Below are 18,643 nucleotides of genomic sequence, written 5' to 3' on the forward strand. Positions count from 1 at the left end.
AAAACCCACTTGAAATCCTTTCAGTGTCTTTTTAAAAAGTGTTTGATGGCAACTGTGTTCATCACAGTGCAATAGAATTAGAAATCTCCACAGTTTCTGTACCATTTAAAAAGTAGCTTTTCAGGCTTGGGTTTAAGTTTGCAGATATCTTTTGTGGTTGTTGGGGTATTTTGAGTCTTTTTGTTTCCCAGTATTACTGCTCTTGGGCTGCACTAACTTGATGTTTTTCCTTTAGCATATTAAGAAATATATAAAATATTGAGAGCCTTCCTACAAGGAGTAAGAACCACATTGTCATCCTAGGCCCTGCAAGTTAGCAGACAATTGAAAAGACTTCTCCCTAAAGGATTTATCTTCTTGCCACTGCTGCATCTACATACATAAGCTATTAAAGAAGAAAAGCAATGTTAAAGTGAGTCAAAACCAAAAAAAATCAGATTTTTTTCAAAGAAATAAAATCAGAATGCTTGGTATTTTACCAGGTAGATTAGGATTATCTTGGGCATCAGGAAATGGCTCTTCACTGAACCATCTCAGGAGGCTTCCCAGGGAAGTGGTCATAGCACAAAGTCCATCAGAATTCAAGGAGTATCTGGATGATGCTTATTCACATAGTTTCCTTTTAGATAGTCCTGCAAGGAGCAGAAAGTTCTAGCCCACTTCCACCCTGAGATATTCTGTCTTTGTCAGAGAAATACCACTTTGAGTAGGAGCAGCAGTATAGACAACTGAATTTTATAACCTTTGTGAATGCCTTCAACTTTTATGTTGTTTCAGTTAAATGCATCAACACTTGCGAGACCAATGCAGCCCACCTCACTGATGCACACAGGTGAAGCACTGGACCCTCTTAACTAAACCCATTTCCTGGTGATTTTAAGGAAGTTCTGTTCTTTATGTAGTCAATACTTGCTCAAAATAAATTCTGCTTGTTGCTTTCTGTTTAGGCATGTTTTGCACATGGAGGGCACTATATGAAAATCAAATTTATACACATTCATCACCCCTGTGATTCCTGTAATAAATTCTTCCTCTTTCGTTTCATGCATTTGGGTTATGTAGCCCCACGGAATTATGCAGACTTTGATCCAGCAGTGTAGTTCCAGTCTTTTATTTTGAATGACTCTTAACTAGTTTAAAACAAGTGAACAACTTAAATGTAAAATGTTCTTTATTAAATAACTCAAAAAGGTAAAGCAAATTACGCCATTAAGAAAGACATCATGGATCCGAAGGGTTTTTACAGCAGAAAACAAGTTGCGGCAAATGAGCATTTCAGTCTAGCAGCCAAATTGTCCTCATTTTTATGGCGCTAATTTCGGTCCTCAAATTGTGACTTGTTTTTTAAAAGATATGCTGCTAGAAATTCAATGGGATTTGGAGGTCTGTAAAGAAGAAAGTAAACCAAAAGCAATTATTTTTTGTTACATGAAATTAGGTAGCTGAAGAACTAATCACCTTCCCTTAAACACAAAATAAATCCTCCCAAACATCTGTAAGCATTGACTTAGGAATGATCAACCACCTGAAGTTACTGCCTAATGAGAGCTTTTAGTAAGGAGTCTTACTCACCCTTGGTTCAGTGTTAATAAATTGCTGGAATAGTTACGTACCCAGAACTAGAGTATAGTCTGCAAGTGTAAATTCCGTACGTACAGCACTGGAAGTTACATGCCTTTGCCCATTTTGTTAATTTCTGATATATATAGCATAAGTTAATCTGTCACTGCTTTCTCCATTTTCTTCTCACAGTTCTTGTGCACTTCTGTGCATTAGGGCTGTTTTCACTGTTTCTGGCAACTGACAAGAGCACAGCAAAATGTCAACAAAAACTTCAAATTTGGGAAGTGCTGTAGCTTGCAAGTAGTGAATAATAGTAAGTTTTGATCACCGGCCTTAGCTTGTGGTGGGTTTTCTTATTGTTTGGGGTGGGGGGTTTTGTTGTTGTTGTGTAAGTGCTCTTTCAGGTACAGTACCATGAATCCTGCTCATCTGACCAGTAAATTACAAACTTAGAATAATAGAGAACTGTTTCAGGTGGAGGAGACCTTTAAGATCCTTGAGTCCAACCTTCAACATAAGACAACTCTGGCCATTAAACTATGTCCCAAAGTACTCTGTTCATATGTTTCTTGAACACCCCCAGGGACAATGACGACTCCACCTTCCCAGGCAACCTGTTCCAATCCCTGACCACTATTTCAGTACAGAATTGCTTCCTAATATCCATTCTAAAACTCCTCTGTGGCAATTCTAGGCTATTTCCTCTCATTCTATTGCTTGATACTAGGGAGAAGAAATTGATTCCCACCTCAATCCAACCTCCTTTCATGTAGTTGGAGGTTTCCCCTAAGCCTCCTCCAGACCAAACAATCCCAGTTCCCTCAGCCACTCCTAAGACATTCTCTAGACCCTTCACCAGCTTGGTTGCCCTTCTCAGGACATGCTACCTCATGGTCTTTCCTGGGGTGAGGCCCGAAACTCACACAGTGCTTGAAGTGTGGCCTCACCAGTGACAAGTACAGGGGCACAATCACTTCCCTACTTCCACTGCCCACACTTCCTGATACAGGCTGGGATGCTGTTAGTCTTCTGGCCATCTGAGCACACTGTTGGCTCATGTCCAACCAGATGTCAACCAGCACTCCCAGGTCTTTTTCTGCCAGGCAACCTTCCAGCCACTCTCCCCTAGGCCTGTAGCATTGCAGGGGGGTGTGCAGCATCTGGAACCTAGCCTTGTTAAACCTCATACAACTGACCTCAGCCCATCAATCCAGCCTGTCCAGATCTCTGCAGAACCTTCCTACTCTCAAGCACATCAACACACCCATCCAATTTATTGTCATCCAGAGGCTATTAACAAAGGTCTGGCAGTGAGCAAGTATGTATATAAAGAGTGGAGAAAAAAAAAAAAAAAAAAAACCCACAAAAGGACACCAAAAAAAACCCCATTAAAAAACCCAAACACAAACCACACAGGTGACTTCTCTAGACCATCCTTTTAGCTTCCAAGATAGCACCTTTAATGATCTTAATAATCCTGGATGGATTCCTCTATAACTTCAAACAGTTGCCCCTTAAGCCCAAATAAAATGTTAATGTTCTCAGCCTCAGACAAAAAAAAGATATATATCGCTTAATTAAATGACCTGCAAAAGATCACCTTTCGTTCATTACGAATATGCTACTAGCTTTGACGCATTTGATTACTGTATCAAATTAAGGTAATTAAGACTAACACATAGTCCATCTCAATTAATCTTTTTTATGCTATTTGTGATTTAACAGATTCCTAATACACATCCTCTCTCAGAAGTCTCTTCTCTATTCAATAACTCACTACACAGATAGCACCTGAATACCCTGTCAATCCTCTTTTTCACATTCTAACAGGTGACAGGGAATTACAATTACTCACAATGCTAAAAGAACATTATAAATTTAAGGAGTGACATTATGCTTGGGTTTACCTGTTTAAGTCCTGCCACTCAATTTATTTTTGATTAATCAAAGCAATGAAACATACATTTAACAGTTTAAAGAATAAAGTGTAATCTTCAACTCAAAATCTCTCATTTTGTCACTAGCATTAGGGTATTTATCACCATCCTAGGAGCATCATTTTCTATTTACTTGTATTTAATCTTTCATTTTTTGTCAGTTTTAATTTTTCATAGCAGTCCTCCATAGTTTCACATCAAGTTTATGAAGCTCCTGTGCAAAGATGTACGATTAACGTAAAATAGAATCCAAACAAATAGAAAACAACACACAAAGCCTTCCAACCTATTCTGCAAAACTGAGTATCATCAATAATTTTTTTCAGCCACTTCTTCAATTTACTATAAATGACCCTTTTCAGGATCTACTACTGAGCTCATTTCAATGTAGAAGTTCACCTTTCACTTCTGCTCTGTCTTAAGCCTTCCAATCAGTTCGGCATCTATATACAGGCATTTCCTTTAATCCCACAGGAACTGAATCTCTTTAAAATCTTTTAGTGACTGTGCCAGAAACTTCCAGAAATTTAAACCAACTGCATCATCTGGATTCCTTTTACATGTGCTTGCTGACTCTTTTAGTGAGCTTCAAAAGACCTACAAGACCTAACCCAAGTTGTGCTGACTCCTCATAAACAACACTACTGTCATTTATCCGTACATTCTCTATAGAATTCATAGTCATCAGATGATTGAGCAACATACTAGGTTGTTCCCTGAAAATATCTTAACATTCCTTAGAAAGAGATTGATTCTGAAGAGTCCCCACAAAGAACAGCTCCTTCCGTAGTCTCATTTTTCAAAAAAAGCACAACACAAAAATACTAAGTGTGGGGTATCCACCTCAGGATGTGTTTTACATTCAGTCTACAGCAGAAGTCACACTTGTCAACAGATGATCTGCACACTGTTCAGGTGAACACACAGGGTGTACCTTCCAAGGTGCTCTTCTGCCTTATTTGTTGCCTGTACAATGCAGTTAACCACAAAAGGAATTGTGAATTTGAAGACACTGTTGATGGTTGTTCTGGCTGTAGGTATTGTGAGGTAACTATGGTCATCCATACCAGTTTTTGATACGTCGGTAAAATTGAGAAATGCTTCCATGCATTTTGGGTAAGATGAGCAACTCCTTGCTATTATTTAAGAATATGCTTCTGCATTGACTGGTAAGAGACAAGCGATTGTGCTTGACAGCATAATCTTAAAGCATAAACTATCAGTTTGCTTCTTACTGTGTTGACAGTGCAAGGTCAGCCTCATCCTCAATGTTTAGTCTCACAAAGATGCCCAGTTTATCTGTCTTTTAAATGGCAAGCAGAACTCTTTATAATTCTACACTAATAAAACCTTGTTCAAAAAACAAACAACTTCTTGCCTTGCTTCTGTAAGATGAATTATGTGGTAACATTAATTAAAAAAGCACCTTTGCAGTAGTATGCCTTATCGGGAGATCACAAATTCAATAAATAACTCTGCGTGGTCAATCACAGTAATTTGTAACTTCATAAACCTATGGTGATGACTTCCTTACAATAAGCAAAATCTGAAGAGTTGATGTAATGCCTACGTTTGAGACCTACTTTTTTTCCCCTAAGAACAGAAGGATCATTGAAGCATCTTACCTCTCTTTTGCAAGAACAGCAAGTCCCTGTAGCAAGATAGGTACCACTGTTTGATCCAAGTAGGCACGTGTGGGTAATGACTGAAGATCCACCTTCTGCTTTGATGTTTTCTCTGCATTTATTTTCTCATTTTCTACTATCCTCTGAAGCAGAAAAAAAAGAAGAAAAAGTCAACAGTGGTAATAGCCCAAACTACTCTGACACGTGTGCAAAGTACACCTCTCTCCAGAATTCGCTGGCAATAACTTTACATTTTCAAGAAAATTTAAGTGTGTATTTTTCCTTGCACAAAAAACCTAATCCAGAGAGGCCTTTTGTTAAAGTCATGTTTCAGGGAAACACTATTAGGAAGTCATAAGTTTTCTAAAATAAAAGACATCCAGTCTCTTATAATTTTTGCTTTTGCATTCAGGTTTAAATTCTACACCACTGAGATAGAACTTACTACCAACAAATGTGGCCTTTATTTAATGGTTCCGATGCACGGGACTTCTAACACTAAAAGCACAAGCAATTCAGGTGAAGTCCATTAAAGTCCCTTTTGTCCAAGTCAAGCACTTTGAGATAGCGCTCTATTAAAGTACAGGTGGACAACTGAAAAACAAAAACAACTACAAAGTGTTTCCAGGTGCCTTTTGGTCAAAAAATGCTGAATCATTTTACACCATTAACTGCAGTTAAAAAAATTATACTCTACCACTGCTGGTTAACCAAATGTATTTAATGCAACATACAAAACTCTACTGAAGTGGGACCAACGTATCCAATTTGTTATGGTTCTTTAGTGGAAGTTGAGGTATAAAAACAAGCATGTATGAGGGAGATGAGTCACAAAGAACATTTAAGAGAAGTTTCTGCAAAAGCTTAGCATAGAGTAGGACTTTACAATGGAGTAAGAATGTAGACATTTATTTCATAAGGAACAGTAAATTAATACCTTAAAGTTATTATTTTAACCCACATTGTTACCAACAGCAGAATGAATGGATTATGTTGATGCTTTCTTAGTGCAATTAATGACAGCCTGCATTATTCTGATCTAGCGTGTCTGCTGACAACAATATGAAAAGAATGCCTCCCTTTGATGCCATCAACTCCTCCTATTTCCCTCCCTGAAATAAAAGTCTGGCTGGCTTTTCATACCATAATAGATTATACATGTATAAAATGCATAGAAACTGAATAGATGGCGATCATAGAATACTTCCAAACCACCCCAACTCTTTAAAAAGTTTATTTACTTCAGTATCATTTACTATAATGGCTGTAACACAACAGAAAATACATTAACAACCAATTATGCAACAGGCTAGTAGTATCTTTTGGTTCCATTTCCATCTAACTTTCCTGGGAACATTACATTTGGTGAAGTTAGGCTAAAGGTTTAACATTTTTTCCCCCTCAATTAGGAATGCAACTTCCTGTGTATCTCACAGCAACAAGTCTTTGTTACCTCTACATTTTCTGTGAGGCCATATTCAGAATGTGGATTTTCCGGAACCTATAAAATAAAACACGACAAGCAAAGTGAAAACGCTGCTTTCATGCACATAGCATTAAACACATACAATGCTACTTGCAATACCTGTGGCTGCCCCTCCATAACTTGTTCCGCCTCCATGATTTGAGAAGGGGAATCTGCTGGATGTACAGTAACCTTGGAAAGCAATGGCTCAGCAAGCTGAAAGGAAGAGCAGTGTTAGTTAATTGCCAATGCATCACTTAGTTACTAAGGTACAGTTCTTAGAGAGCCAACGGAATCGCTCTATGCTCCCCCCGACAAACTTAAACACGTTTATTCTGCACATAGAACTATCTCAAGGTTCGTGTTACGTCGAAAAAAAACCCACAAACCACAACAAAACCGCTGCTGGGATTCGAAAATACGCAGCATTCATCGTTTAAAAACCAGAGTTACCCGCGAGGGCCGGGTCCCCTGCCCCTCCAGTGGCGCCCGCGGGAAGGCGGAGACACCCCTTTCTTCCTTCCCTCTTTCACTGCCTCGCACGCCCACCTGCCCACTGTACCACGCCACGCTACAGCGACGGTACCCCAAGATGCCCTGCCGACAGGGCCGAACTCGGACCTCGCCACACGGCAGGCCATGCCCCTCCATCCCCATGAGGAAGAGGCGACACAGCCTCTGTCCCCCGTCCTGATTTCACCCACCAGTAGGCCCGGGGCTCAGCAAGGTGTGAGATAGGCGCTGTAGCGAACACCGAAAGCCACTCTACACGAACCAAAGCCGCTAGTAACGTCGTAAATTGTTTTGACGTAAGTGAAACGGTCGCGCTGCCGCGAAATACGCCTGCGCAGGGTGCGGCCGAGATGGAACCCCGCCCATGACCGGCGGGGCGGGGAGAACAGGTGGGAAGTGGGCGCGGACTGTGCGTGACGTAACTTAGGGCGGGGCCTTCTCTAGGCTTAGCCCTTTCCCCATTGGTGAGTGGGCACGTTGAGGTGGCGCCTGGGCGGTGCGGTTCTGAGGCGGTGGCTCACAGCGGAAGAGCCACTGAGGGGCGGGGCTGGGGGCGGTACCTGCCTCCGGGGGCTTGGGCGGTCGGTGAGGCGCCCAGTTTTACTCCGGGCAGCTCTGACTGAGGCTTTTTAAAGGTAGTTTTTGCCACCGAGGCAGAGACTCGCTTTTGACCTCTGTTAACCATTTTGTAGTCTAGACCTTGGTTATAGGCTAGTTGTAGGTAACGGGCAGTTGAATCCATTTGCAGTTGCCATGTCAGGGCTAAAGCTAGCGGAATGTCAGTTTCCAAACAAGCCTTGAAACACACTGGCGTTTGAAAGTTTTGTGGTAGAGAAATCTGACGGTATGCAGTTTGATGTTTGAGGAGCTCACTGTGATGCTTGAACAAAATAACTTCGCTGAAGCAAATTTTGAACTGAAAAGAGGGGTTTGATAGTGAAGTAACATTTTGGAGTTGTATAGAGTACAGTTTGCAAAACAGTAACAAGTTGGCTATTAGTTTTACCCAGCCCCTTTTGTTAAGAAAAATGCATCTGCTCAGCTTTCTCTAGGTATTAGCTTTAATCATTCTGTCTTTACTTGAAGCTATCAGGAAATGGAAAATCTGCTGCTCCTCTAGTTGTACTGTTACGGATTGCACTGCTGTTTGAACTTCTGTCCCTGATTTATTTTTCATTAATATTTAAATTCTGTGTCACGTAGCATGGTTTATGATAGTATATTTTTAAGACCTTCAATACCTTTTTAATTTTGACTTGAGAGTGTAGTTACATTCTTGTTGTCTACATTGAGAGTGCAGCTACATTCCTGTTGTCTACATTTTTTTCCTGAGAAAATAAACTATTATTCATTTACAACAGTAAGTCTGTTCCTTTTTTCTTTTTTGCCACGGTGAGAACAGCAGGTAGGAATGACTCTACCTGGCACTCTTAAAACATCTGTGATATAGAGAAATAACAGAAAATGTCCTGTTCACATGAGATTATGCTCTGGTATAATAATCTAGTAACAATGAAGTGTGTTTACATCAGTTAATTTGAAATCATCATTTTCACATTATCCTTTTTACAAAATGTAGGAGGAAACTACTTGTATGTTGATGGGTTGGATTGGTTTGGTTTTGGCACTGATAAGTTTATTGTCTCGGTCCAATAATTATTCTGGGTCATGAATAATTTATAAATTGATGTCATTTTATATGTTAATAAAAGTCTGTTATGCAATAAGAAATCCTGTACTCAGTTCTGTCACTAAAAGAAAAATACTCTCCTTAGTCAAGAAAAACATTGCACATTACCAGCGTAAATTTCTGCACCAGAACTGTATGTGGCATGCATAAGCAAAGAAGGAAACATAAAAACCAAAACCAAAACCCAACCACAGTAGTTTTATAGTATTTTAGGGAAAGACAAAAAAGCATTGGGGATAGTAGTGATTTCAGTTTAGCATATCTTTTTAAGTGGTACACCCCACCACTCCTGATTTCTTGTTAAAAACTGGGGAAGCTAGCTGGTGCACTGAATTAATAGACGGGATCTTTCTATACTTTTGAGACAGTCCAGGATACTGTTTGCAGTTCTGGGGTCTAGGAGAAAAATGCTCTAACACCAGTGTCAGTATTTCATTGGCAGAACAGTGAGCGTGTGACAAAACAAATAGAAGCCAAACAAAACAAAGCCAAAACAAACACACACATGAAAAAACACAACCAGAAATCAAAAGGGAAGAAGTGAAGCACAGTTTGCTATAGCATTGAATACAGCAATAGCAAAACCAGGAACATGGGAATGCTAATATGCAGGTGCCTCCTCTCATTTCCCAGACCAAATGTACTACAGTATTTTAAGATTTCAAATAACCAAAGGAGTAAGGAGCTGGAAGAACTGTCTCATCAGTAAAGACTCCAATAGATATTATAGATGGGCAAATACTTGGTAACAGTGGCCGAGACAACTGAGTACTTGTATTTGTAATGGGGGTGAAAAGAGAGTTGGTTTTGTTCCCCCACCCCCCCACCCCCCAATGATCTATCTATAATGTATACTCAATTACATCAGTTTCCTCCATATGAGGAGACAGTCTGTCATTTCAATTACAGATTGTGGGGCAGACAAAGCACTGAAGGATATTCTCTCGGGGGCAACTACCGCGGCGGGATAGACACAATGAGTCTGTTACGCATTTCGCAGTGATAGAGGCCTGTGACTCTGGAACCCTTACCTGCCTCTAGAAATGACCGTACACTGGGAGCGACACTAGGTACCCACACTTCATGCTGCAGGGTTCACAGCTCCAGTCAGAATAATTAATTTTATTAAATTATTCATCGTCTTTCCACTCGGTATGTTTCAGTGCGCTGAAGTCTGACAGTCTGGGTCAGGGCTGGAGCAGATGCTTCACAGGCACAGCGCTGTTCATCTCTTTCCATACTCCCTCTGATCAGGGTTCCCGCCGGCGAGCGAGCCAGGCAGCAGTGCTCCAGCGCACCGTCCGCTTCTTCGGTCCCAGGAACGCGTGTCCCAGCGTGCGCCCGAAGCGGTGTCACCGCAGAGCACGCTGGGAGCTGTAGGCACCCTGCGGCATTATCCCCGCCTCCTATTGTCGTTGTCGCTGCGGCGCGCCGACTGTAGCGGTGCTGGGGGCGGTGGCGCAGCCTCGCATTCGGCGAGGACCGCTGAACACTCCTCCCCCCGGGGACGAACGAAAGGGGCGTCGCCGCCGCCATGGCCGGTCGTTGTCAGTCCTTGGCAGCGGGTTATGGCGACGGCAGTGAATGAATTCTCCGGGTGGCAGAGGGAAGAAGAAGGGCTCAGCCGGCTCCAGCTCTGCGCCCCCGGCCGCCGGGGCCTCACCCTCTTTGCCGCCCGGGCCGGGCCCCCCCGTGCCGCCGGCGGGGGCGGCGGCAGCAGCAGCGGCGTCCCCCCACAAGAGGAACCTGTACTACTTCTCGTACCCGCTTTTTGCCGCCTTCGCCCTGCTCCGCTTCGTTGCCTTCCAGCTGGGCCTGCTCTTCGCCTGGCTCTGCGAGCGCCTCTCCCGTGGCGCCCTTATGGCCGCCAAGGGCAGCAGGGCCGGGGCCGGCGACGCTCCTGAACCCGGTGGGGCGCCCGAGACGGTGCGGGCCTGTCACAAACGGGCCTTCGAGTGCATCTCCATGGCGCTGCGCATCGACGAGGACGAGAGAGGTAGGGGAGCGCCAGCGGCTGCCGCGGGCTGCGAGGGAAGGCAGGCCGGGCCTGTGGGTCGTGCACCGAGGCACCGGGGCTGCCGCCTTGAATTAAACCCAACCAAAACCCGCTGATGGAGAAATGACGGGTTGCGAAGGGTCTGTGGAGGAGGGTGACCTGTCTGCGCTTCCTCCCTCCGCTGTCTCTCGCTGGGTTCATACCTCTGTGGCTATAGCCGCGGGGCGCAGGCTGGATCAAAAAGCTGCAGCCCAGACTAATTTTGTAGGCAAAGCAAGTCTTCAATATAAAACGCAGCAAAACTTAAAGTTTTGATGCGTCTGGGTGAGGCGATGAAAGACGGGGGTGTGTGACTCTTGCTAGCTGTCGGCTTAACCAGACCAGCCGGACAACAAAAGCACCAGGGACAATAACAAGGGTGCATCCTTTAATGTACTGTTAGACAAACGATGGAGGCGTTGAAGTGAATCTTAAGGAAGTCTGGCCCACAAACAGCCCATTTCGAATCGTCAGACTTTTTAGGAAAAGTATGTATGCGTGTTTTGATAGGTTTTAAAAAATATTTTTCTTCAACTCTTGCTTGCTTATAATAAATACTATCACTATGTATCACTATAAGAACTTAAGAAGGACATTTAAGGTTCTGTTAAGTAAAATACAGTAATCTTTGGTGTTTTTTTTCCTTATTGGCCTAGAGGATAAACAAACAAACAAAAGGCAGTTGCTAGTGTATTTGATTTAACTATTTGTTCCAAATGCAGCAGCAATACTCTGTCACCATGCAAAAGGTAGTCCTTAGGAGCATGCTGTGCTGGGTTTTTAAATCCTCTGGAAACAACCAGAATTCCTTATTATACCCTTTCAGTTGAACTTTAGTGAAACTGATATCCTAGAGGAGGAGGTCGTAAAAAATACCGAATAGGCCTTTAATAGAAGTTACACGGTGAGAGCACCGTAAAAGAGAGTGATGTGTCTTGCTTTGCATTGACAGTTCGGGAGGGGCAGTGGTAAGCTCTGGGAGACAAAAACCCACCATGTGCAGCAAGGTTGTTTCAGAACTGTTCTAGGGTGTCCGAGCATCAAGGATCGTAGGAGCAAAGCATGAAAGACTGTGAGGTAGCTTAATATTTCAATGTTGTTGATGATTGCTCTGTGAAGAGTAGCTAAGTCTTCAATTACCAGGAGCCTGTTCCACTGTTGTGGTTTATAACTGTTGATGGTTTGAAGGATAAAACCTCAAATATTTATTTTAATTACAGACTTGCTTTGTAGATGCTTCTGGAGTTGTCATATATGAGTTTAGCTGCACAGCTCAGTAAGAAAAAAGTTTTTGCAGCTAACACAAGCAGTTGAAAATACAGTATTTATTTCTCTGAGATAGAACTGACTTCAATACATTTGGGTTTTTTTTTTTTTATCTGTTTTTGCTGGAATGTATGCATACCTTCAAATGTATTTGATATGTAAACACTTTTTATAACTTTAAAAAACCCCAATTTATTAGGCATAATGTGTAAAATGGTTAGAATTTTTGCATTGTTTAATACCCTGTTTTAATTATGTGGCACTTTAGCTGTTCTGGAAGCTATGCACACTTCAGTAATTATGATGGTGCTTCTGGTAATTTTTGTGTCTCTGAATTACTGGAGATACTAATATTCTTGTTTGATATTTCCAAAATCAAGCTTAACATCTTTTCCAGGGACTGAAAATGTGCATGTGGCGGATTGACTAGCTAGCAGCTAAGCACCCACAGAGCTGCGTGTTTACTGTGCTCAGTGAGACAGGGGAGCAAATAGGACAAGCAAAAGTGAGAAAACTTGTGCTTTACGAGGTAATTGAAGGAAAGAGGTGGCGGGAAGGCAAGTGATGTGATGCAAAGGCAACTGCTTGCCAATGTTCAGCGAGTTTCTGAGCTGCCTTGGAAGACAGCCCCCACCCTGTTCTTCCTCTATGCAGATTGTTGCTGAGCATTGTATTACATGGTACAGAACATCAAGTTGGCTAGTTTGGCTCAGTCATCATGCCAGTTTTTCTTCCCAACTCCTTGTGCATCACCAGCCTACTTGCTGGGGATTCAGAGTTGGGGAGAAAGAAAATCTTGAGGCTGAGTAAACTGTTCATCAATAGCCAAAACATTGCTGTGTCATCAAAATTGGTTCAGTCACAAATGCAAAACACAGCACCATATAGGCTCCTATGAAGAAAATTGCCTCTGTCCCAGTCAGACCCAGTACAGCAAATCATTGACTTCTAAGGGATATGACTATTTATTATACTTATTAGTGTCTTAACCATAGAGAACTAATAAATTGTTCTGTGCCGATTCAGAGCACTACCCTTGCAAGCAGCTTGGTTTGATATATTGCTTTTAAACTTCCCCAGTTAAAAGATGGGAGTGAGATTTTAATGATGACCTTGGCATGTTCATAACTGCTCTTCAGAGTAGCAAAGCAATTCAGACAATAGTAGAGGTGGCTTGAATCATCTCAAATTTGATTTTTTTAACAGCCACAATCAGCATTAGATTTACACTGCAGTCAGAACTTCCTGTACGTGATGGGGAGAAGCTTAAAATAGAAAAGGCCACAGAGAAGCTCAAAGTTGTTCAATGATTTCATGTATCTAGCTTTGTATAGTCAGGATATGTGAGACTGGCAGAGAGAGTGCAACAATCAAATGATTCCCAAGGTATGTGATGTACAGAGCTGTAGTAAGTTACTGTTCCCGTGGTTTATGTTGATAAGAAGAGCAAAGTGTGGAATTACCTGGTAGCGTTATTAAAAGATTACTAAAGAGTATTGAAAGATTTTGTATTTGGAGAAAAGCAAGGGAAAACCCTTAAGAGGATTCTAAAAATGAAACAAAATCTTTTTGCAGGCCCTAAAATTGGCTAGGAAATTGGCACTGAAGTTATCAAAAGATTTGAGTGCAAAAGCAACATAATCACTGGTAACTGGTACTTAGAGATAGTTTTGTCAAACATTATCTCTTCTGAATTTGTTTTGTTCTAGGATTTTTGTTTCTTTTTTTTCTACCGCTAGCACCTTGGTAATGCTAATCAGGTGTAAGTTATGCTACCTACTGCACTGTATTCCTGTGGAGAAAGGCATGCTTAGTGTGACATACATTGCAAAAGTGTGCTTCCATATACAGGCAAATATCTTTTTAGTGAAGAGTATTTATAGAAGGGGAAAAGTATGGCATCCATAAGAATATCTCTTCAATGGGTTATTTGCTGTCGTGGCATGAGATAGTAGAGGTTAGGTGTGGGCATGTTCATGGTTGTATTTGCTGTGAAATCCATTTAGGATGTCATTGATAGAGAGGAGTACTCTTAATTCTACATGTATTGTAACTTCATAAGAAAGCTCACATTACATCTGCCATAGGATGAACAAAGAAATAACCTCATGACAGTTCGGCTGCTCTGTACAAAAGTTAACCAGAGGAAAATTGTCTGTTTTCTTACTTACATAGTACCCTAGACTTGTTGCCATCTTCTTCTTGAGTTTCTGTGCTTCTAGTGTTACTTTTGGTATTGGATGTCACTGGAAGGTTGAGGCATATCTCAGTTTGATGTTCAGAAAGAAAAGCCATCAATTTTACCACTTCTATTGTAAATGAATATGTGTAGATTAGCTTTTTTTTGTGTGTGTGGGTTGGTTTGAGGTTTCCTAGGGGACTGATCTCTTTAAGACAAATGGAGAGGTGCTCATAGAAAAAAGTGATTTGAGGCTGGTGTAGTACATGTTTTTAATAGAAAAACTTGTTTGAAACTAAGTAGATATTAAGTTGACAGTGTCCCTTTAAGTGTTTCTTTAAATCACAGGGTTTGTTCAAATATCCCTTCCTTTTACTTTTGTGAAACATAATATGGAACCATTCCTAAGCGTTTAATGAAGAACAAAGAATAATGGGTTCACTTCCTTTTTAAGCAGGACAAAAGGAACAAGCTGTTGAATGGTATAAGAAAGGAATTGAAGAACTGGAAAAAGGAATAGCTGTCTTAGTAATTGGTCAAGGTAAGCCAGTTTTGTGAAAAAGATTTTGGGTTTTGTCCTCTTCAAAGTGACAAATCAGTATTGCTAAATACGATGTATGCTAGAAATCATATGCTGTATGAATTAATTTGTAAGAGCGTTTCTTATTCTTCTTTTAGCTATAGGTGAACATTGGTTCATTTCTGTGTTCTACTTCAATTTTCTGCTCTATAACACATGCAAATCTTGCTCCAAATATTTCCAGACTATCCAAAATCCAAAGCAGTTAAAGAAAATTGTAAAGTAAAACACTGTATTTCTCATGTAACAAGAATGCCAAAATAATTACTTCTGATTTGATTTGCCAAAGTTGACAGTTTGTTTTCTCACTGAAGAGAATATGAAATTCTGCACAACTGAAAAATTTGGACCAATTTGGAATGGTCTAGCATGTTCTTCCAGAGTAGCATATGCTAAAACAGCTGAACATTTTCAGCACAGAAAGTATATGGAAACATTTTAAGCTGTAGTGTAGGCATGTACCACACAGAAATAAATAGTTATAATGAAGTACTTGTTCAGAATCTTTGTCTTCAGAATAATGTAACAATACTATTTCACCCCTCCAAGCCCCAGACTTGTATCTGCTTTAGCAAACTGCTGTTTTGTTCCTCGGTTATGTTTAGAAATGTCTGTGAACAGCATGTGGTGACATATTACTGAGGCAGTAGTATCAGTGGCCTTTGATAAAACCTCAACTATACAGTTCTAAAGAGAAAAAAAAAACAAAACCCAACCCCCAAAAAAACCAACTTGACTCAGACAGGCATTGTATTTTTAGCAAATGATGTTAATATCTCCGATTGTGTGTTTTGAAATGTAAAGGCACTGCTGAAGTGAATGATTTCAAAGTGTACTTGCCTCTTGGTCACTTTTCAAGCTTTTTGAAAATATTTGTTTGATTTGTGCTTAGAAAAATGCAGTGACAACATACATTAGGTCTGCATGAGATAGAATAGAATAAACTAGGTTGGAAGAGACCTTTGAGATCATTGTGTCCAACCCATTATCCAACACCATTTAATCAACTAAACCATGGCACCAAGCACCCCATCAAGTCTCCTCCTAAATACCCCTAGTGATGGTGACTCCACCATCTCCCCAGGCAGCCCATTCCAACGGGCAATCATTCCGTGAAGAATTTCTTCCTAACATTCAGCCTAAACTTCCCCTGGCACAGCTTGAGATGTTAGAGAATATGCAAAGCAATGCTCGGATTCTTGCCACTCTACAAGCAGTATTGTAAAACCAGTAGTGTCAACTAGCTTCAAGTTATTGATCAAATAGAAAGCTTTAGGACTTTTTAATTATCTTTGCAACAGTGCTCCTTATTGGAGCGGCAGATAAAGGGTGGGAGGAAGAGTTGGGGAGGCTGGGTGTCAGTATTTTAGCACTTCAAAAAGTTAATTTGACGAATTGTGTTTTAACGTTGGTTTTTCTTTGTAAGGTGATCAGTGTGAACGGGCTCGACGTCTGCAGTCTAAAATGATGACAAATTTGGCAATGGCCAAGGATCGCTTGCAGCTTTTAGGTACCAGTTACAATTCATGACTGACTTTGTCATTGTTATGGAAGTTTGTCATGTACAACTTCATGTAACATGTTCTTCTCAAATACCGCTTCAGTTTTTTTGAAGTGAAAGGGTCACTATCTGGGTAGGGTGCCTCATAAGTTTGATTTTAAGATGAGAGTAAGTAATAGTTTTTCAGTGCTGTTGATGGATTTTATAGTTGGAATCTCATGTACTGCTTCCCTATGCCTTAAGAAACAGGTGTAAAAGTAAATGAGAGCTCTTACACCATTGCATGCTTGAATAAAGCTGAGGAAGTCTTAACTAGGTCATGCTGGAGTTTATTTAGCTCTTCTGTGTTATAACTGTAGTAAAACATGATATATTGCTAATCATGAATACCAAATGTGCCTTCTATAGCTAGTTCATATTCTGTTAATTCTGTTCTTGCTTACATAATGATTTTCCAGATTATTGGAATGTACTAATTCTGTAGCATCATGTGGGCTGCAAAATCCGAATTCTCGCAATTTTTATCTATTAGTGTTCTATTTTAAGGCTAATGAGCAAGGTAACCTATTTTCAGAACCACAGTGTTGTATAGTTTTTAGCCTTATCAAAATTAAGTGTTGAATATAAGTACTTAATGGACAGAGGCAGGACTGGAAGTGGCATCTTACGTTGCATGATAATAAACAGACAAAGATGTCCCCTCTCCATCACGCAGCACGCCCACAGCTTTGTGCAGTGACATATTTGAAACTGCTTTCAGTTCAAGCAGTAAAATGGAAATAACTTTTTTAAAAAATATTTTTAATTGCTCTTTAAGGGTTTTTAATTGCTCTTCAAGGGAGAGCTAACAAATATATTAACCTTGCATGTCTGCAGCTTTAATCTTGTACTGTTTTGAGTTCTCCTAACTCCCTCTCCTAGGAGCATATAGAGAATACAGGAAAACTCAGGTCCTCTTCTCTTTCACTTTGTGATTCTGTGTTCCTGACTGATGATTGGCGGGGAAGTTGTGACAACCACATGGAAGCAAATATCTTGTTTCCCTTTAGTTCCTGGTGTCTTAATTCTTTTGAAAAAAGGTGTAGAGAGCATGAGGTGAAACAGGCTGCTGGCTTCTATACCTCACCGTGGGTGTTTGTTGGTAGAATCTTAGTCTATGCAGAGAAAATATTTTCTACTCATTAGGGTTAAAGGCTGACTTCTAGAGGTAGTATAAACTAGGGAACAAAAGAGTGAAAGCGATTATGTGCTAACAGTTTTTGATAAGGTATGGCTTGTTGCTGACATCCTAATTGCAAGTGATTGCAAGCTGTTATTTGAACCTTGAGGTGGTAATGCCTGTATTTTGTGGGTAGCACTTCTGTTACTGTAGTAGCACTTGGTGAGTTGTTTACTAGTTGTACTCTGATTAAAAAGATAGAAAGTGCAAAAAGCCTAAAGCTGAAGTCAAGGTGCTACATTCTTCTTTTCTACCAGAATGTATGGTCACATGCTATTTTGTGTTCTTCCAGGAGAGTGCAGATTGAAAGGTGAAAAGGTATAGAATAGTGTTCATTGTATAAGTTGATGCAAATACTTAGTTTTACTTTGAAATTACCAAAGTTCAGTACTTTGTTCTACTCTAAGTTCTTGTTAGTTTGCACTAAAGATCTGCCTCTAAATGTACTTGATAGCAAAATTTGTGTAGGAAAGAACAAATGAAATCATTTGCCCTTTAGGAAGGAAAAATACATTGTTTGGAGAGGATGGCTTGAAATCCCTACAAGCTTGATAATTATGAATCTATTTTAATACTGTGTATTACACTAACCAACTTTCAAGTATGGACAGCATCTGTTTTTATTTTATTGCATGTGCAATTCTAAATATAGTTCTCAGCATGTTACTTTGCAGTTAACAGATATTTAGAAGTTTTTAGGTGGTGTAGAGATGCTTTTGCAGTTGAACTAAACCTGGAGCTCTTGAAGCTCTTAAGGTTCGATAGAGTAATTTTTCTTATGACTCTAATGTTAAGATCAAACAGTAAGTGTTTGCCTCTACCTTGTGGAATTTCTCCACAATGGTCAGTGCTTTGATTTCTTTGGAAAAGTGTTGGATCATAAATGTACATTTAAATTGCATGACACCACAGATGGAGGTGTTGACACCACTGATTGGTGCATGATGTCTGATCGCACCCGTGTGTGCGATCACTAATGCACACACTACTAATGCTTCAACCAGAAGGATGTAGTGACTTACTTTGGATGTTAGCTTTACTATTTTGAGCACTGTTTTAATCTTGAGTCT

The 18,643-nt window shown here is 40.6% G+C and overlaps 2 protein-coding genes across 6 annotated transcripts in view; one reads left to right on the plus strand and one right to left on the minus strand.

The window, feature by feature from the left end:
- Positions 1 to 1,153: 1,153 nt before the first annotated feature.
- Positions 1,154 to 7,457, minus strand: DPY30 (dpy-30 histone methyltransferase complex regulatory subunit). Its single transcript, XM_068155917.1, has 5 exons — positions 7,295 to 7,457; positions 6,711 to 6,806; positions 6,579 to 6,626; positions 5,126 to 5,268; positions 1,154 to 1,385 (listed from the first exon to the last, which is right to left on the minus strand). The coding sequence occupies exons 2-5, from the start codon at positions 6,744 to 6,746 to the stop codon at positions 1,313 to 1,315; spliced, it is 300 nt and encodes a 99-aa protein (XP_068012018.1). The 5' UTR covers positions 6,747 to 6,806; positions 7,295 to 7,457; the 3' UTR covers positions 1,154 to 1,312.
- A 2,790-nt stretch (positions 7,458 to 10,247) lies between these two features.
- The window catches only part of SPAST (spastin), a 40,675-nt gene continuing 32,279 nt past the window's right edge, over positions 10,248 to 18,643 (plus strand). Inside the window, exons 1-3 of one of the 5 annotated variants that reach the window (XM_068155948.1) lie at positions 10,248 to 10,789; positions 14,728 to 14,814; positions 16,280 to 16,363. In XM_068155948.1, coding sequence (XP_068012049.1) covers positions 10,378 to 10,789; positions 14,728 to 14,814; positions 16,280 to 16,363 — 583 coding nt within the window. In that variant the 5' untranslated portion in view covers positions 10,248 to 10,377. The remainder of the gene's footprint in view (positions 10,790 to 14,727; positions 14,815 to 16,279; positions 16,364 to 18,643) is intronic. The other 4 variants (XM_068155957.1, XM_068155930.1, XM_068155940.1 and 1 more) reach the window with 4 other exon arrangements.

Source organism: Melanerpes formicivorus, unplaced genomic scaffold (genome assembly GCF_026170545.1).
Source record: "Melanerpes formicivorus ecotype bairdi unplaced genomic scaffold, bMelFor1.0.p_v2 SCAF_2, whole genome shotgun sequence".
Lineage (NCBI taxonomy): Eukaryota > Metazoa > Chordata > Aves > Piciformes > Picidae > Melanerpes > Melanerpes formicivorus.